The 21,149-nt window shown below is 37.5% G+C and overlaps 1 protein-coding gene across 3 annotated transcripts in view; it reads right to left on the reverse strand.

Moving 5' to 3' along the window:
• Positions 1 to 432: 432 nt before the first annotated feature.
• Positions 433 to 21,149, reverse strand: part of LOC108696906 — a 35,821-nt gene continuing 15,104 nt past the window's right edge. Inside the window, exons 9-17 of one of the 3 annotated variants that reach the window (XM_041569809.1) lie at positions 20,904 to 20,969; positions 18,320 to 18,382; positions 18,165 to 18,209; positions 14,109 to 14,174; positions 13,705 to 13,770; positions 11,532 to 11,630; positions 10,851 to 10,910; positions 9,175 to 9,240; positions 433 to 1,448 (exon numbers count right to left, since the gene is read on the reverse strand). In XM_041569809.1, the coding sequence (XP_041425743.1) occupies positions 9,206 to 9,240; positions 10,851 to 10,910; positions 11,532 to 11,630; positions 13,705 to 13,770; positions 14,109 to 14,174; positions 18,165 to 18,209; positions 18,320 to 18,382; positions 20,904 to 20,969 (500 nt within the window). In that variant the 3' untranslated portion in view covers positions 433 to 1,448; positions 9,175 to 9,205. Of the gene's footprint in view, positions 1,449 to 9,174; positions 9,241 to 10,850; positions 10,911 to 11,531; positions 11,631 to 13,704; positions 13,771 to 14,108; positions 14,175 to 18,164; positions 18,213 to 18,319; positions 18,383 to 20,903; positions 20,970 to 21,149 lie in introns of those variants that run through there. The other 2 variants (XM_041569808.1, XM_041569810.1) reach the window with 2 other exon arrangements.

A 21,149-nucleotide genomic window follows, 5' to 3' on the forward strand; every position in this document is an offset into this window, starting at 1 on the left:
GACTTTTTTTGAAACAATCAGATCATGATTCAGAACAGCACAAAGCTCAAACACCACGAGGTAACAAAACCTATAACGGGCAGTGTGTAAAAAGTAAAAGTAAGTAAAAATGTGCCTTTAAATACTTTTAAATTTCGCGCCATTGCACGCTGGCGTTATCACGCCAGTGCGCCTTTAAATTACAAGGAGGCGCGCCGCGTGCACCCTAAGAACCAGCGCCTGCGGCGTAAGAAGAACCGGCACACTAATATGCCCATATTTTACAGCAGGGGGTACATTTTACTTTATATATCATAATAGATAAAGTCATGAGTCATGTAACAGAAATGACACCAATAAGCACCAATTATAGCTGATTACATCACTAATTTACAGAATAGTCTGTCTGTATTATAAACAATATTTACATCTTGTCAAAACATTTATCACAGGTTTATCTCATAATTGGCAAGTTTATTCAGCAAAGCTCAAAATGATCAAAGATAATGTAGCACTATGTAAATGGGGGGGGACAGATTTACTGAAGAAAAAATATAAAAAAACATAAAGTTCTCTTCAATTTTAGATGCACATTTATTCAGAAAAACATTTCTCACTATTTACCATGTGAAAACTTTATTGAAGTCTATGGGTAAAAAACTGGAACTGAATAAGGAGAAAATTTTTCTCCTCCAACTGAATCTCATTCATGAGTTTTCACGTGATAAACCATGAGATAACTTTTTCTCAATTAATTGCATCTGACCAAAAACTGTATTAAAATTTTTGGGGGGAAAATTGGAACTGAATTGGGAGAAACATTTTTTTTCTACACGAATTGAATCTCATCCATGAGTATAAAACGTGAAAGTTTTTCTCACTGAAAAGAATCTGGCCTTTCATGTGATAAACTTTGAGATAAGTTTCTCCGAATTAAATTGCAGCTCAAATTGAATGTCCGCCATGAATTTTCACGTAAACCTCAATGAATTGAATCTGAAAAACGTATCTCACTTTTTACCACGTAAAAACTCTACTGAAGTCTATCGGAATAAAACTGGAACTGAAGTTTTTCCTCTCTAATTGAATCTTGGCCGTGCATTTTCCTGTGATAAACCATGATGAGATAACTTTTTCTCAATGAATTGAATCTGGCGAAAGACTGTATTAAAATCAATGGGGAAAGAATTGGAACTGAATTAGGAGAAACATTTTTTTTCTACACAAATTGAATCTCATTGAATTTCACGTGAAAGTTTTTCTCACTGAACTGAATCTGGCCCTTTGCATGCAGCCTTGTGTTTGCCCCTATTCATTTCTATAGTATTATTGTTGTTATAAAATATAAAAAGTGATAAAATTACACAAATTACGCATTCCCTCAATAATGTTCTGAATGAAAATCAACTACATATACGGTATTTTTTGTATGATCCTTGTATTCCATCAGGATAGAAGCAGCACATCTCCTAAAAATATAACAAAGGCATTAGAACAAGTTTCAGCATTTAAGAGATAATAATATTTTTTAAATATTATTCTAGTCACATATTCCATAACCCTTTGAGGAAGATTTATCTTTTTCTCATATATAAGAGACCCTATAGTCCTAATCCCATCAGCAGCTCTTGATTTTTATGCTTATTATCAATGCATTTCACCAAGGTTTTTTTTATATATAAAAACATATCCATGAGACTTACACAGTATTTAAGCTTCAATTTTGCTACATTTTTGTGCAATGTTAAAAATTCCTTTTTCTAAAAAGGGTTTTAATAAGAATTTATCTCAATATGTCGAGCAGTACCACACAGTTGAATTGAATGGGTGGTGAAACTCCCAGAGGCCATTTATTAAAGGTCGAAATTTCAAATTCATGTGAATTTTTTTAAATTCAAATATACGCGAAATTCGAGGTTATTTGAGGTTATATGAGGTTATTTAATAAAAAATAGAATATGTAAAACTCGAAAGAATATTACTAACCTGAAAACTCGAATCGAATTCAAATCAATTTGACTTAAATTTTGACACTGACTGATACATGAACTCGGCAGGTTTTAGGTGGCGAATAGTCAAATTCGAATTATTCCCAGGGTAAATGTTTAATAAACCTTGAAATTCAAATTGAGTTAGAAAATTTCCCAATTCAAATTAGTGCGTTTTGAACAAAAAAAATCAAAAGTTCAAAATTCATATTCGAACCTTGATAAATCTGCCCCATAAAGTTTAGTTACTTAACTCTACTAGATACTCTATACTGGATCTACTCATCTCTAATGATCCAGAACATATACTAAGGGGCAAATTCACCAAGGGTCGAATATCGAGGGTTAATTAACCCTCGATATTCGACTGGGAATTAAAATCCTTCGAATATCGAAGTCGAAGGATTTTAGCGCAAATAGCTCAATCGAACGATCGAAGCAATAATCGTTCGATCTGAACGATTCGAAGGATTTTAATCCAACGATCGAAGGATTATCCTTCGACCAAAAAAATTTAGGCAAGCCTATGGGGACCTTCCCCATAGGCCAACATTGGGTTCGGTAGCTTTAAGGTGGCGAACTAGGGGGTCAAAGTTTTTTCTTAAAGAGACAGTACTTCGACTATCGAATGGTCAAATAGTCAAACGATTTCAAGTTCGAATCCTTCGATTCTAAGTCGTAGTCGAAGGTCGAAGTAGCCCATTCGATGGTCGAAGTAGCCCAAAAAACACTTCTAAAATCGAAGTTTTTTTACTTCGAATCCTTCACTCGAGCTTGGTGAATTGGCCCCTAAATGTGTAAGTAATTGAACCCCTGGGTAATAGTGACCATAATGTGATCTCATTTAGGTGGTTATTTATCAAAGGTTGAATTTCTAATCGAGTTTTCAGGCAAAACCCTCCAAAAAAAACTGGAACATCATGAAGGCTATTAACATCTTCAAATGGTTCAAGGGGCCTCTGCCATTGACTTCTACAAGACCTCAACAGGTTTTAGATGGTGAATTTTTGTAATCAAGCCATTTCCAGGGTCGGGGTATAATAAATCTCAAAAAATTCCAGGTTTTTTGAAAACTCGAGCTTTCATGGAAAACAAAACTCGAACCTTAATAAATCTGCCCATTAATGTTTTGAGCATAAAAAAAATATAGACTGGGGCAACAAAAACCCTGAATTTTAATAAGCAAATTTTGTCTCTATAAAGACTGCCATGCAGAACATAGATTGGGGCATTATGTTTTCAATTAAAAACATAGAACAGAAATGGTTCACATGATGATATTAAATGATATTAAATCATCACTGTTCTCAATTTATTACCCTAATATGTAAATGTAGAAGCTCTAAGAATCATCCTATGTGGCTTAATACAGAAGTAAAGAAGTTTATAGGAAAGAAGAGAAAGGCATTTACAAATGACCAGTCTGTGGGGACAGAAGCTGCATTTAAAGGAATAGTAACACCAAAAAATAAAAGTGTGGGAATATACAGTGATATCCTGTTTGTTCTGTACTGGTAAACTGGTGTGTTTGCTTCAGAAACACCACTGTAGTTTATATAAACAAGCTGCTGTGTAGCCATGGGGGCAGCCATTCAAGCACAGGATACACAGTAGATAACAGATAAGTACTACTATAGTTGATATAAAGAAGCTGCTGTGTAGCCATGGGGACAGCCATTCAGACACAGGATATACAGTAGATAACATAAGTACTACTATAATTTATATAAACAAGCTGCTGTGTAGCCATGGGGGCAGCCATTCAAGCACAGGATACACAGTAGATAACAGATAAGTACTACTATAGTTTATATAAACAAGCTGCTGTGTAGCCATGGGGGCAGCCATTCAAGCACAGGATACACAGTAGATAACAGATAAGTACTACTATAGTTTATATAAACACGCTGCTGTGTAGCCATGGGGGCAGCCATTCAAGCACAGGATACACAGTAGATAACAGATAAGTACTACTATAGTTTATATAAACACGCTGCTGTGTAGCCATGGGGGCAGCCATTCAAGCACAGGATACACAGTAGATAACAGATAAGTACTACTATAGTTTATATAAACACGCTGCTGTGTAGCCATGGGGGCAGCCATTCAAGCACAGGATACACAGTAGATAACAGATAAGTACTACTATAGTTTATATAAACAAGCTGCTGTGTAGCCATGGGGGCAGCCATTCAAGCACAGGATACACAGTAGATAACAGATAAGTACTCCTGTTATTACTACTATTGACAAGCTCAAACTTTAGCCTCGTGCAATAAGTTCTAAGTGCTCAGTGAATAGTGAATGAAGAACAGGTGGGTCTGCATTGATAATAGAAAACATAAATAAAATACTGCAAGCAATGAACATGATGGTTCAACCAGTGCAGCGTGAGATTTATATCTGCAGTCAAATTGTTCTAAATATATTGACCGAGTATCTAGATGAGATATTATAAAGACAGAGTGTCATCTATGAAGGGAGTAACTTCTTTCAGCCAAAAAAAGAAAAATGTATTTTTTTATGGCAGCCGTGAATATGGAAATGAGTTTAGAAAATGAATTGATTCTAGGAGCTGGCAGACCTTCCATTATAATGTCTTTAAAATCAAAATTCAGTGAGCAAAAGAGGGAGATAATTTGATTTTAATATTTCATTTTTGCCAGAGAAAGCCTGCTAAATTAGACCAAACCTTCTGGATTTTTTGGGAAAGTCCATAAATAATTAAATAACTTCAAGGGGCACATTTACCTAGGGTCGAATATCGAGGGTTAGTTAACCCTCGATATTCGACTGGCAAAGTAAAATCCTTCGACTTCGAATATCGAAGTTCAAGGATTTACCGCATTTCCTACAATCGCACGATCGAAGGAAAAATCGTTCGAATCGAACAATTCGAAGGATTTTAATCCATCGATCGAAGGATTTTCCTTTGACCTTCCCCACAGGCTAACATTGATGTTCGGTAGGTTTTAGGTGGCGAAGTGCTTGGTCGAAGTTTTTTTTAAAGAGACAGTACTTCGACTATCGAATGGTCAAATAGTCGAACGTTTTTTAGTTCGAATCGTTTGATTCGAAGTCGAAGTAGCCAATTCGATGTAGCCGAAAAAAACATTCGAAATTCGACGTTTTTTTTCTTCTATTCCTTCACTCGAGCTAAGTGAATGTGCCCCTAAATGTACTGCAGTAAATACGACCGTGAGCAATAACCCTTATAATTATTATATAATTCACCATAACCTAGATGTACCAGTTGTGTAGAGTGGAAATGTGTAAACAGGTGAGTTTTGACTTTAATTTCTTCCTAATAGGAGATGAGAGTTGCAAGGGAGACATTACTAAACATATCAAGGTTTCTCTGCTTAAATAATTTTGCTGTCTGGCCCTGGAATAGGGTTGCAATTAGTGATGGGTGAATTTATTCACCAGGAGCGAATTTGCGGCAAATTTGCGTGATTTGCCGCCGGCGAATAAATTCGCAAAACGGCAGTGAAAATTAGCTGGCGTCAAAAACGAGACATCGGTGCCGTTTTGCGAATTTTTCGGCTTAGCGAAACGCCCATCACTAGTTGCCATCTTTTCTGGGGCTAGAAAACGGGAAGGGGAGGTGACATCGGGGGAGGTGACATCGGGAGCAGGACTGATGACGTGGCGATCAGTGATTGGCTGATCACCATGTTTAAATTTTCAATGTTCTGTTCAGATTTCCTATAGTTTCAGCCGGACAGCACTTCCAACTACCAGGCTGTCCAGGTGGCAACCCTACCCTGTGTTCTGGAAGGAACAGGCAATCCATTCCAGTGGTCTAGTTCACATTTTGGAGATCACTTTCCCCAGGAAGGCTGTCCTGTGGAAAAGTATTGAATTGTAGTGAGAGCGTTAGGAAGGTGTCTCTGAGCAGGGCACATAGGTTACCTGTCTGTGTAAGGACCTCCCAGAGGGGCTGAGGGTGCTGCTTGGCCAGGAGCAGAGGGAGATGTGACCAAGAGAGTCTAGGAGGAAAGTCAATATGAGACAGGCCTGAGGCTACTGAGTTGGTATCCCAGGAGGGAAGTCCATAATGTGGAAGTCACCCTACATGGTGAGAAGCCCAGAGTGGGGAAAAGTCTTGAGCGTGTGCTGTCGAAACGCTAATGAACTGTGTTCCTGAGACTTTATATTGGGAAGAGTTTGCTGAATAAACCTGTGGTTTGACCTGAAGACGTGGTGTCCCTGTCTCTATGCTCCCAATCCTACTCTTACCTGCCTATCAGAGCTAATTTCCCCCAAAATTACATGTACAGGCAGCCAGCTCGAAAGGTTAAAATGTTGGACTCTCCAGCTTTCAGAATGGAACGTTTTATTGAAATGTTGGGTTGAATGTAGATGCTGAGAAGGGACTAGTTAGTAAAATAGCAGTGTATTCTCTACATGACACTTGTTTTGTTGCTTCATAATTATCGTAAAATCACTGCTAATGAGAATCTCTTATGTGTAAAACATGACATCACCACTGATGTTCCCTATAACAACCAATCAGATCTTTGCTTTTGTTTTATAACATGTAGGATTGTGGATGACTGTTGGAAATGAATTTAACCGTGGCAGAATAGTGAGGATACAAATATAATTGTAAGGAGTGTTCACGGGATTTGAAATGGACAGAGTCATGCAGTGGCGGAACTACCGGGGGAGCAGGGGGTGTGAGCGGGCCAGGGCCCGCACCCTCTCAGGGCCCCCCGGCAGTTCGTTTGCCCCTGTAAATGCCGGCAAATGTGGCCGTATGGAGGGGGGCGGGGCCCGGATGCGCGTCACGCACCAGGGCCCGCCCCCCTCTAGGATCGCCACTGGAGTCATGTGACTTAAAAGCACCGGAGAACTAAAGCTTTTGGGGAGATTTCAAATTTTAAAATCGTAATATGCTAATGAGGGTTTGGTTCAATTTGACCAACTGATTCCAAGGGGCCCATTCATTAAGTTCGAGTGAAGGAATAGAAGGAAAAAATACTTCGAATTTCGAAGTGTTTTTTTGGCTACTTCGACCATCAAATGGGCTACTTCGACCTTCGACTACGACTTCGAATCGAACGATTTGAACTAAAAATCGGTCGACTATTCGACCATTCTACAGTCGTACTGTCTCTTTAAGAAAAAACTTCTACCCCCTAGTTCGCCACCTAAAAGCTACCGAAGTCAATGTTAGCCTATGGGGAAGGTCCCCATAGGCATCGCAATCTTTTTTTGGTCGAAGGATTAAAATCCTTCGAATCGTTCGATTAAAAGGATTTAATCGTTTGATCGAACGATTATTCCTTCGATCGTTCGATCAAACGAATTGCGCAAAATCCTTCGACTTCGATATTCGAAGTCGAAGGATTTTAATTCGCCAGTCGAATATCGAGGGTTAATTAACCCTCGATATTCAACCCTTAATACATCTGCCCCCTAGTATAATGCAAAACTTTTACAGTTTAATTTCTACCTTTCTATAGCTGAAATGAGCCAACATTAAGGGGCAGATTTATCAAAGGTTGAGGTGAATTTTCGTATTCAAAAAACTTAAATTTCAAGCTATTTTCTGTGTACCGTATATACCCGTGTATAAGCCGAGTTTTTCAGCATCCAAAATGTGCTGAAAAAGTCTACCTCGGCTTATACTCGGGTCAGCGGTATCCGACCCGAGCAGCTGAGATTGCAGTCACTTTTAATCATTCCTATACCAACAGTACACTTGGGGAGAGACTGCAATATCCCACAATGCCCTCTGTTGGTTATATGAAAGAATAACAGTGCGCCATCTGTTGGTTATATGAAAGAATAACAGTGACTGCAATATCACAGCGCCCTCTGTTGGTTCTATGAAAGATTAACAGTGACTGCAATATCACAGTGCCATCTGTTGGTTATATGAAAGAATAACAGTGACTGCAATATCACAGCGCCCTCTGTTGGTTATATGAAAGAATAACAGTGACTGCAATATCACACAGCGCCCTCTGTTGGTTATATGAAAGAATAACAGTGACTGCAATATCACACAGCGCCATCTGTTGGTTATATGAAAGAATAACAGTGACTGCAATATCACACAGCGCCCTCTGTTGGTTATATGAAAGATTAACAGTGACTGCAATATCACACAGCGCCCTCTGTTGGTTATATGAAAGAATAACAGTGATGGCAATATCACACAGCGCCCTCTGTTGGTTATACAAAAAATTAACAGTGATGGCAATATCAAACAGCACCCTCTGCACATGGTAGTGTGACAGTGGGACAATGCACACAGTAATCCGTTTGGCAATTCTCTGTCACCATCAACTTTGCAAAGAAGTCCGGTTGATCGCTGGGGGGGTCGCTTTGGCAGAATGTGGGCTGCTGGGAGACAGGGCTGTAGTTGTGTCTAGGCTTATACTAGAGTCAATAAGTTTTCCCAGTTTTCGTAGGTAAAATTAGGTACCTCGGCTTATACTCGGGTCAGCTTATACTCGAGTATATACGGTACTTCGACTAGGGAATTCGATTAGAAAAATGTTAAAATTCGAATATCGAAATTTATCATATACGGTCTCTTTAAAAATTTGACTTTCTACCATCTACCATCTGGCGAATTGCTGTTTTAGCCTATGGGGGACCTCCTAGAACCTATTTGGAGTCAATTGGTGGACTTTCAAAAATCAAAGTTTTATTGGGTCAAATGCGCTATTACTTCGATTCGAATTCGGCTGGACCTATTCAATCGAAAACTGACCTATTTGGCCAAAAAAAAACAACAACTTAATTTCATTGGTCTTTTTGAATTCGAATTTCGAAGTTTTTCAAATTCTAAATTCGACCCTTGATAAATATGCCCCTTAAATTCAAGTTTTTACCACAACTGAAACTGGAATATGCAAAATGTATTAAGCACAAAAAACTCATATGCAAAAGTGCTGGCAAGTTACTGTTAAAGTCAACAAGAGGTGTACTTTCCAAATGAAAACTATTTTAAAATGAAATTTTTCCAAATCAAGTCCAAACAGCCCCATTGAAAATGAAGACTATAGTGCATTGTTATTGTAATCGGGTTTTACTTTTAATCTGATTTTCACTGATTGTGTCTTTAATATTCGCGTTTCTTTATAAATAAGTGCACGTTCAAGATTTTCAAGTTATTGGGGAAAACTCAAATAATTTAAATAGTTCTGCCCCCACGTACCCCTCTACTTTAGAGAAATGTTATACTTACATAATGCTGTGCCGCCAAGAAGGGCCAATGTTTAAGATAGAGTTAACAGCCTTGACATTAGATTGACTGCAAAAGAAAAGAAATATATTTATATATATATAATTAGAATGGAAAGTTCTGTTTTATTGACCTATGAACTTATTTATATAATTATACGGAGTCTTTGTAAATGTGAAATCCTTCAGCTTTAAAATACTGAGACAGATAAGATGATGAATTCCAGACTAGGGAATTATGGGTAAGTTTTGCCGTGGTTAGTGATGGACAAATTTATTCACCAGTCATGGATTTGCCGTGCATTTCGAATTTTTTTGCGGAACTTCTTCAAAAATTTGCTGCCAAAAAAAAACTTGCTGCGACAAAAAAGTTGCACATGTAAAAATTGCCGTGCATCAAAACAATCTTGATGCCCATTGGCTTTAATGCAATTGGACAAAAAAGTTGCGCATGACAAATCGTTTCGTGATTTTTTCGCTGCTTCGCTAATTTTTCAGTGAAGCAAAACAGGACAGATTCGCCCAACACTAGCCGTATTTATAAAGATTTCCTAAATTGAAGGAAGATTTTTTAAGATTTTCAATCATTTTAATGAACAGGGACATTATTCACAGTGTTTTTTTGAGTAATCTGAGTGATACATTCAGTCAAATTAAGTTTTTTACTGTCGGGTGTTTAAGCAACAGCATTGCTGAATTGTAATGAGAAACGCAGGGCGCTAAGTTAATTACAACACAGTGCTCATCTACGTCTCTCATGTTAATTAAATGTTTGCTTGTTTTAATTGTTGCTGGATGGAGACCTCTCTCCCTCCCTGTAGATATGAGGCAACACTCAGGGGCCCATTTACTTAGTTCGAGTGAAGGAATAGAATAAAAAAAACTTAGAATTTCGAATGTTTTTTTTGGCTACTTCGACCATCGAATTGGCTACTTCGACCTTCGAGTACGACTTCGAATCGAACGTTTCAAACTAAAAATCATTTCAATATTCGACCATTCGATAGTTGAAGTACTGTCTCTTTAAAAAAAACTTCAACCCCCTACTTCGCCACCTAAAACCTACCGAGGTCAATGTTAGCCTATGGGGAAGGTCCCCATAGGCTTTGGAACAATTTTTAGGTCGAAGAAAAATCGTTCAATTGATGGATTAAAATCCTTCGAATCGAACGAATTCGATATTCGAAGTCAAAGGATTTCAATTCGGCAGTCGAATATCGAGGGTTAATTAACCCTCGATGTTCGACCATAAGTAAATTTGCCCCTCATTGTAAAATTAAGGGGTAATTTATCAAAGTCCAAATTTATCTCAATATTTTCTACTACAAACTACGATCAAATCCGCTTGGGTTTTTATGCTTATTTATTATTACATTTTCCCGAAAATTTGCTTTGCGGGAAAAAATCAGGTTTTCACATTTTTTTGGAATTTTCACCCGAAAACTCTGAAAACTTCGGGGTATTGCACGAAACCCAGCGCACGTCAAAAACTCATTGGGACTTCTCCCATTGACTTATATGAACCTCGACAGGTCTGAGATGCCGGATATTCAGACTTTTCAATCCTCTGGGTTTAATAAATTCCGAAAAATTTCTGATTTTCTAAAAGTCCAATTTTATAAGAAAAATCACAGATTTTAGTAAATAACCCCCTTCGTTTCTGGGAAATCTTATACTTACATAATTCTACAACAATTAGAGCAGCCGATATCAACAATATTATCACACGCCTGTGAGGCACTGTAAAGAGATAATTGATATTAGAATGGGAATATTATTTCTCCATTATCAGGTTCATATAAATGAAGATAATAATCAAAGATAGTTTGACCTTTGTAAATGATAATATTGTAAAAAAAAAAACATTTTGTGCATACTATCCTATAATGAATTAGTAAATGTGCAATGCATCACTTCTTTATAGCTTCTTTTGTTAAAGTTTATATAAGAGATAAATAAAAGATATAAATAAGAGAACATTGGGATTTGTACAAAATACAGTCTATACATCCTCCTTTTGTCTATGGTCTTTTCCACATTTTGCAGTGTTACTAACTGGAATTCAAATAGATTTATTTTGTTGGGGTAAAAAATCATGAAAAATCGGATTTTCCCAATTTGTTCAAATTTTTTTATCCGAATTTTACAATTTTTTTGCATTTTTCACCCGAAGACTCAGAATTTTGCCCGAAAACTTCAGCGCACATCAAAAAAAATCATTGGGACTTCTCCCATTGACTTATACGGAACCTCAACAGGTCTGAGATGCCGGATTTTCATATTCGGACATTTCCCATCCTCGGGGGTTTAATAAATTCCGAAAAATTCATGATTTTTTTAAAAGTTTTTAAAAGCACTTACCTACGTTACTTAATTGTTTGATATATTCATAAGCCATTTTACATTTTTCAAACATGGTATGTTTTTCAAGCTGTTTAGTCAAATGTTCACGGTTTCCATCTGCAAGAACAAAAAGACTGTTTATTAGAATAGCATTGTACAATACAATGTTCCTATAACTTTATCCAAAATATAACCTGGGAACATATAGCATTTAAGACTCTACATAACTATAAATTGAAAATCTTTTTTTCATATAAAATGAAAAATATTTTCCCTTGGTAGAAAACAGGTCATTCAGACTTCCCTTTGTCTACTGCAGTTTTATTTTATGATTGTTATAGTTTGCTTTGCTCTTTCTTTATAAATTGTGTTTTCTTGTTGTGCACTATATTACTGCCTTTATTATAGGGTACAAGTGGTCTTTATTAGCTCTACCCTCTCAGCCCCCCATCCCATGTATTCCCCTGTGCTGTACGAATCCCTTTGTCATTCTATCCTCCTTGTTTGCCTCTATATCACTCATTTTTTCCCACTTTTTCTGCATCGTCCCCGTGTCTTCCCATGTACTACTGTCACAGCCTTCACTTAGGGGCAGATTTATCAAGGGTCAAATTTGAATATGAATTTTTGAAATGTTTTTATTGCAAATTTAACTAGGGAGTTATCCAAATTCAATTTGAGTTTTTTTTTAAAAAAATTCTAATTTGATTTTCGAGATTTATCATACTCTGGTCCTTTAAAAATTCAAATTAGACTTTTCACCACCTAAAACCTGACCAATGACTGTTTAAATCAGTGGGAGAGGTGGGGGGATCAATTTGGAGATGTTAGCAGCCTTCCTGACATTAGAGTTTTTTCTCCGAAAAGTTCAAGTTTGAGTGAATTTGATTCGAGTTTTTGGGTCGTTTAAATTAGTGCAAGTTTAAAATATTCGAATTTTGAATTCATGCAAATTTATGGGAGTTTGCAAAAACTTGCATAAACTCGAAATTCGACCCTTGATAAATGTGCCTCTACAGGCATTTTATGAACAGCGAATCTGTCCTCTAGTTCATTAAAATATTTAAAGGAGACATATAGGGTAAGTTAAAAAAAAACTAATTTTGAAGGCAATTATGAATAATATGTAGTGTTGGTTTCACATTGTGGTAGAAATTAATATCTTTACAAATGGCCCTTTTATTGGAGCTCCCTATAGATGTTCACTGGTCCCTGTATGTGTTTCAAATGAGGGGTGGGGGTGTCCTAACGGTCCCTGCAAGAAGCACAACAGGAGTGGGACAGCCAATCACAACCCTGCAGTCACACAAGCAAAGACAGGCTTCAGTTCCCTATCAGGTCAGCCTAGCTGCTGATTGGTTCCTGTCCTACAGTGCAATGTGCTGAGTGGGCTGAGGCTTCCTTGCGCAGCCAGATAATTCAGTGGACAGGAAGTGGAACAGATGGGCGGGACTAGTAGGGTTTTTGCAGGAATTTGCAGGAATTTTCAATTTTCAATAAAGTAACCAGAAACACAACTTTTTGAATTCCTTCTATATCTAAATGAGTAAAATGCACCTGTACATTTTGTTTTTTTTTACATAAAATGTCTCCTTTGCGATTTTCAGTTCAGCCTCCTTGAAAATAAGTAGATCAATGTGATAAACATTACCGTTTATGTACGACTTCTACTTGAAAATAAATAAAAATAAACAGAGCTGCATCAAAAAGTATCACGCTTTTTATGGTGGGGTTTTTTTTTCCTACAATCACAATTTTTTTCTCTCGAACTGGAAAATTAATTTTTTTCTCAACTGTTTAACCATTATAATCCCCACTTCGAAAGCTGAAAAGAGGCAGAAGATGGAGGCAAATCATTTAAAAAACTATAAAAAATAAAACTGAAGATCTATCGAAAAGTTGCTCAAAGTAGACCATGATATAACTTACTAAAAGTTGGGAAAATTTGGAAATGTATATCCTGGCCAAATTTATTTCAGACCCTGAATACCATGTGACTTCAGAATACCATGTGACTCCATTTGTGGGATTTTTTTTTTTTGGATGATGCAAATGTAGGGAGATTTGTAACATATAAACCCAAATACAAAAAAATGATTGGGCGATTTCAGTAAAGGGCCTGACCCTCTCTCTCCCTCTCTATAGATGAAATGAGCTGTACCCCTCAGATTTAGGGAAATATTATACTTACATAATTTTGCACAGCCCAGAAGGGCCACAATTATCAACCCTATGAGAAGATTTCTACTTACACCACCTGCAAGAGTAAAGAAACATTATTACAATGGGCAACTCTTAATTCACAGAGACTATATACAATTTTAGCAAGTGTAAATTAATAATTCAACTAAAATTAAAAGCATTACGTCTTTATTTAGTTTGTTTTATATTCATTTGTTTTATACTACTGAAAATACTTAATGTGCATAAGTGTGTATGTATATACAAAAATATTGTATTTAGTCTATGCAAAGAAAAATGTATAATATAATATATATAATATATAAATGAACCAGTGAAAGCCCTGGTTGACATGCTTTTATTGCCCCAGGGATTTTTCTACCCCTATATAATATAATGAAATGTTATACTCACATAATGCCGTGATGATCAGAAGAACCAACAGTAACAAAGCTAAAAGAAGATCTCCAATAAGAGCTACTGCAAGAACAAAAAGAATGGGGAATTCTGTTTTGCTGCACTATAGCATTAATTCATATAATTGTACAGAAAATGCTGTAACTCTACTAGTAACAACTGACATGGAACAATATATATATATAGAGAGAGAGAGAGAGAGAGAGAGAGAGAGAGAGAACATAGAGCAATGGATGCCGGCACTACTCGTATAGTAGGTATATTGTGCCTGTGTGCAATAGCCAGAAAATAAGATACTATGTAGACAGACGATCGCACTCACTGATCTGTTTTTTTAAATGCATTAAATAAAATTGAACTTTTTTAACTATTTGAAAAAGTTCCTGGTGTGCACCTCATTTTTTTGTTTCTATATATATATATATATATATATATACAGGTATAAGATCCCTTATCCGGTATCCAGAATGCTCTGAATTACGGAATGGCCGTCTCCCATAGACTCCATTTCATCCAAATAATCCAAATTTTTAAAAATGATTTCCTTTTTCTGTGTAATAATAAAACAGTAGCTTGTACTTGATCCCAACTAAGATATAATTAATCCTTATTGGAAGCAAAACCAGCGTATTGGGTTTATTTAATGTTTAAATGAATTTCTACATGAGCAAATTAGCCCAGTACATAGGGAATATCTTACTATGAGAATTTATTGATTCAGGGAATGGACTGGTTGTCATTATGGGGTCAGAAAAGACTGACTAAGTGCAAGTGCTAGAACACTAAGGAGCACAAGAAGCACTAGCACCCCAGGAAAATCTGGATCCCCCAGATCCCCCGGATAACGGATCTTTCCGTAATTTGGGTCATAATGCCTTAGCATTATGACCCAAATTACGGAAAGATCCGTTATCCGGAAAACCCCAGGTCCCGAGCATTCTGGATAACAGGTCCCATACCTGTATATGTATATATATATATATATATATATATATGTATATATATATATATATATATAATATCAGCCACTGGATAGGCTCAGAAGTCATATGACATGGTGGTATAACAAAATAGAATAGAAAGGTGCTTAATTATCAAAGTCCAAGCTGGGGGATCCAGATTTTCCTGGGGTGTTAGTGCTTCTTGTGCTCCTTAGTGTTCTAGCACTTGCACTTAGTCAGTCTTTTCTGACCCCATAATGACAACCAGTCCATTCCCTGAATCAATAAATTCTCATAGTAAGATATTCCCTATGTACTGGGCTAATTTGCTCAGAGCAAACAATAAGAAATTTGCTCTGATCAGTCTGCTTTATGAAGAATAATGAAACCAAATCACTGATTGGTGCTACAAATAGCTGTGCTGAAGAGAAACAACCAATGAGGCATTTTCTTTCATTGTTATGCTTGAATTATACAGAAATAATTGGTTGCTGCTGGCAACTGCCCTTGTGCAATCTGACACATAGCTAAAAAAAATGACAAACTATAGTTATGGAACTTGTTATTCAGAATGCTTAGAACCTACGGATAAGGGGTCATAACATAATTTGGATCTCCATACTACTAAGAAATCATATAAACATGAAATAAACCTAATAGTCTGGTTTTGCTTCCAATAAGGATTAATTATATCTTAGTTGGGATCAAGTACAAGTTACTGTTTTATTATTACACAGAAAAATAAATCCATTTGATTTGGATTATCTGGATAAAATGGAGTCTAAGGGGCTGATTCACTAAGGGTCGAATATCGAGGGTTAATTAACCCTCGATATTCGACTAGGAATTGAAATCCTTCGACAAATACTGCGATCGTACGATCGAAGGATTATTCCTTCGATCGAACGATTAAATCCTTCGAATCGAACGATTCGAAGGATTTAAATCCAACGATCGAAGCAATATCCTTCGATCAAAAAAAGTTAGGCAAGCCTATGGGGACCTTCCCCATATTGGGTTCGGTAGCTTTAAGATGGCGAACTAGGGGGGTCGAAGTTTTTTTTAAAGAGACAGTACTTCGACTATCGAATAGTCGAACAATTTTAAGTTCGAATCCTTCGATTCGAAGTCGTAGTCGAAGGTCGAAGTAGCCCATTCGATGGTCGAAGTAGCCCAAAAAATACTTCGAAATTCGAAGTTTTTTTACTTTGAATCCTTCACTCGAATTTAGTGAATCTGCCCCTAAGGGAGACGGCCTTCCCATAATTCTGAAATTTCTGGATAATGGATCCCATACCTGTATATGGCAAAAGTAGGTTATTGCTCCTTCTTATGAGTGGAATTTGTCATATAATGACAATTGTGGGGTCCCTAATTTATGAGCACTTTTGGGAAATGCCCCCATGGACAGAGCCAGTTCCATCTAGAATGGGTTTGCTGAGATGGTAAGGAACCTGACTGCACAGACCCCTCAACCCAACTGTGTCCCTCACTGTGACCCAGACCTGATCCCCAATATCAGTGCCCAACCCCACTAATGCTTTTGTTCCTGAATGGAGACAACTCCCAAAAACAATGTCCCAACATCTAGTGGAACCTTCCCAGAAGAGTAGGGACTGTTAAGGCGGCAAAAAGGAAACAACGACTTTAATAGAGTTAAATCCATACTTTCTCTGTACATATGAAATGATTCAGTTATTATATCTAATATTATCCATGCATTGTTTCTTTAGTAATGGGTGGTATTCATTTATTCTATAAATGATGTATTGTATATAATAAATTGATGTAACTAATTCAGGATTCAGTGTTATCCTGAACATGTCGCAGTATTCCAATTTGATTGAATTCTGACTCAAACCAAATTAGAAACCGGGGAGACACATTTATCAAAGGTCAAATTTCAAAAACTCCAATAACCTCCCGTGAATTCGAAATGTGGCTAGTCGAAATGTATTAATAAAATCAAATTAATAAAACTTGAACAAGTTTAAATGACCCGAAAACTTGAATCAAATTTGAATCGAATTTGGTCAAACTTAATTCAAGTTTTTCTCTAATAGTCGATTTAGAATTCTTAAAGGGCTAGAATTTCCAAGTGTTTTTTGGGCTACTTCGACCATCGAATGGGCTACTACGACCTTCGACTACGACTACGACTTCGAATCGAAGGATTCAAATTAAAAATCGTTCGACCATTCGATAGTCGAAGTACTGTCTCTTTAAGAAAAAAATTCGACCCCCTAGGTCGCCATCTAAAAGCTACCGAACTCAATGTTAGCCTATGGGGAAGGTCCCCATTGGCTTGGCTAACTTTTTTTGATCGAAGGATATTCCTTCAATCGGATTTAAATCCTTCGAATCGTTCGATTCGAAGGATTTTATCATTCGATCGAAGGAATAATCCTTCGATCGTACAATCGCACTATTTGCGCTAAAATCCTTCGACTTCGATATTCGAAGTCGAAGGATTTTAATTCCCAGTCGAATATCGAGGGTTAATTAACCCTCGATATTCGACCCTTTGTAAATCGGCCCCCTAGTATGATGTAGAAAGTGATATTCTGAGACAATTTGCAATTGGTTTCCATTTTTAATTATTTGTGGTTTTTGAGTTATTTAGCTTTTTATTCAGCAGCTCTCCAGCAATTACTGTACTACTTACTACTGTAATTTCAGCCATCTGGTTGCTAGGGTTCAACGTACCCTAGCAACCATGCAGTGATTTGAATAAGAGACTGGAATATGAATAGGAGAGGGATGAGTAATAAAAAGTAGCAATAACAATATATGTGTAGCCGTACAGAGCATTTGTTTTTTAGATGGGGTCAGTGACCCTTATTTGAAAGCTGGAAACAGAAGACAAAGGCAAATAATAAAAAAAAACTATAAAAAATAAATAATACAGACCAATTGAAAAGTCGCTTTGAATTGACCATTCTTTAACATACTTACAGATGAACCACCCCATTACGTATGTATAGAAATACACAATTTATACAGTTCATTAGTGTCATTTATTAAGTGGCCTGTTGGACAGAGACTTCTCTAGAGATGAGATGAGCCAATGTTCAGGGTGACCCCTTTAGATTTAGGGAAATGTTATACTTACACAATAATGAGATGGCCAGCAATATTATCATATAAACAATTATGCCTGCTAACAAAGAGACACAGTATATTAGAATGGCAGAGTCAGTTTAATTGCACTATGAATAGAATAAAGGCATCCAACTGGGATTTGGTTTAGGGAAATGTTTTACTTACCTAATTCTACGAAGATCAGAAAGGGAATTGTGTACATTTCTAAAGCTTTTCCTACTGGACCTGCTGTAAGAGCAATGGCGTGTGGAGATTAGAATGAAAAACATTGTTTAATCGCATTATAGACAGATTCTCATCATGAAGAAGCTGCTAAGAAGCTGTTTTTTCCATTAAAGGGAAAATACACCTCCATTTTGACATAAACTCACTCAGTTGGAGTATAAAATATTATATGAACTTTGAAAAATAACTATAAATGTATACATATTTTGTTACCCGAATCCACATATTGAAAGCAACCCATGCTAGTCTGTCTGTGCCAGCAGTCACAGGTTCACCACTACCTTCCCAAACTCACAGAATGACCCAAGCCCTCAGCCACCTTGTTCCATTGTGAAGTGATAGTCATGCTCTGCTGGGGTTTGATCCTGGTACTTCCTGGCTGCTCTCCCAAACCACCGGCTCTCATTTGTGTTTCATCTGGGTCCCTGGTTTACCCCAATTAGGGCTGATTTTTCCCTATATAAGCCCAGCCCTCTTCATATCCTGTACTTGAGCACTAACTATGGTTAGAGCACTGCGGCCTATTTCCTAGCTCCTGTGCTCTCACCCCTCCTGCTCTTAGCACTGTCTGGTCTTGCTCCTCGTTTCAGCCCTTCTGCTCCAGTCCTTCTGCTTTAGTCTGTCTTGACAAACCGTATCTTGACCTGGTTCTACGTTCGCACTGTTGCATTCCAGAGTCTTCATTCTAGTCCTCCTGCTCCAGTCTTCCTGCTCACGCCTAATTCTGACCTGGTTCTACACCCCTACTCTCAGAGTCTTCATCCTCTCAGCCCCTTCTCATCATGTCACTGATCTTGCTCCATCCTGTTCTCATTTCTGTACCGGACTGGAGCCTTCAGGGGCACAGAGGCTCCTGGCAGTCCCCGGGGGACCCCTCCAATCTCCAATTCTGCGAGTGCAGTTCATTCCTTTATGGTAGAGGAGCCCCACCGGCCCAGTCCGACACTGATCGTTGTCACTAGTGATGGGCGAATTTGCGCTGTTTTGCTTCGCCGAAAAATTCGCGAATTTTGCGCGAAATTCGCGAAATGGCGAAAAATTCGCGAAACGGCACCGGCGTCTCGTTTTTGACGCCCGTTTTTTACGCCGGCGCCCATTTTTTCGACGCCGGCGCCCGTTTTTGACGCCGGCGAATTTTTACCGCGAATTTTCGCGGGCGTTTCGCAAATTTATTCGCTGGGCGCGAATCGCGCAAATTCGCCGCGAATTCGCGCCTGGCAAATAAATTCGCCCATCACTAGTTGTCACCCCTGTTCTGCAGCTGTTGACACTATTGGTGGTCCTTGGCTTATAAGGACTAACGCCTTTCCCACATTCTGCCCTTTAGCCTTAACTTTTCCTTACAGTGATGGATTTTGGGGCATGACGTCCCTCTGCTTTCCACAGAATCTGTGCACCACCCACTATGTTCAGTGAGAGGCCTACATCCCAGGCTCCTCAGTACCTCTCTATAAGTGAAATGAGGAAATGCTCACTGTACCATGAAAAAAGGCAGGCACTTTAAAGGATCAATCTTCCAGACAGATTTATAAAGTAGTAGGTAGTTTATTCTAGGTACATCAGGATACAGCCTTATGCGTTTCATATAATAAGACACTTACTGTAATCATAGATTCTATGATTAAGTGTCTTATGATACAAAATTTGTAAGGCTGTATCCTGATGTAACTTGAATAAAATACCTACTACTATATAAGTCTGTCTGGAAGATTGATCCTTTAAAGTGCCTGCCTTTTTCATGATAGGGTTATCCACTCCTCCAGCTGAAGGTTCAGGGCGGTGCACCTGGGCCTCTTCCCATATCTGGTGAGTGCTTTACAATTGGAGAAACTTCCAAACACACCAGTGATTCCCTTGTATAATAAAACAATTCTTATCCTTGTATTAACGCAGAGGTCTGACCTAGATTCATTCAGTAAAATTTTTATAGATAGAAAGAGAAAAAAAGTACCCCACTTAATCACTCAAATAACAGTAGTCACAAAATGGGCCAACTTGTGGCCTTATTCAATTACCTTAAAACTCAAGTATAAATATAAAGTGCAGTGCTATAGTTGTATTAAGTTCATTGGAAAACAATTATAAGAGTTGATCATTAATAATTTAAATAAAGTGCAGTGCAATATCAACCCTTTAGTGATTCAATTTTAAAGGTCAAAAAATTGATACTTATGCCCAGGCTTCAACAGTTTATAAGCCACCAATTACCCTTAGCTAAATTATTGTGAATATTATAAATAGCAACGTTGCTTGAGAATTCGATTCATCAATTATAAAGTGGTTGATAGTGCAGAATAATTAATTAGAAAGGTAATAAAATTGAATTAATTAGAGTGACTACAATTAATAGGATAAAAAACTTTTCCTTACAGTGATGGATTTTGGGGCATGAAGTCCCTATGCTTTCCACAGAATCTGTGCACCACTCACTATGTTCAGTGAGAGGCCTACATCACAGGCTCCTCAGTATCTACCCATAGGCAACACTCACTGTACCCTCAATTTAGTAGAATGTTATACTTACATAATGCTTTGTCCACCTTTTGGATTTGCTTTGAGAATTTGTTGTTAATTTTATCCCAAACATCAGCTGCAAAAGATAAAAGACACTGGACATCAGAATGGGAAAGTCTGTACTGTGAAACGATTCATATGATGAAAGATCTTATAAGCTTCTATGGGTTGTTGCAGCTTTTATAATGTATATGGCTTGAGCTTCATAGAAAAGATTATTGATCAAAAAATGTTTCCGGCACACAATACAATACCC

The sequence above is a fragment of the Xenopus laevis genome, chromosome 7L (assembly GCF_017654675.1).
Source record: "Xenopus laevis strain J_2021 chromosome 7L, Xenopus_laevis_v10.1, whole genome shotgun sequence".
Taxonomy (NCBI): Eukaryota; Metazoa; Chordata; class Amphibia; order Anura; family Pipidae; genus Xenopus; species Xenopus laevis.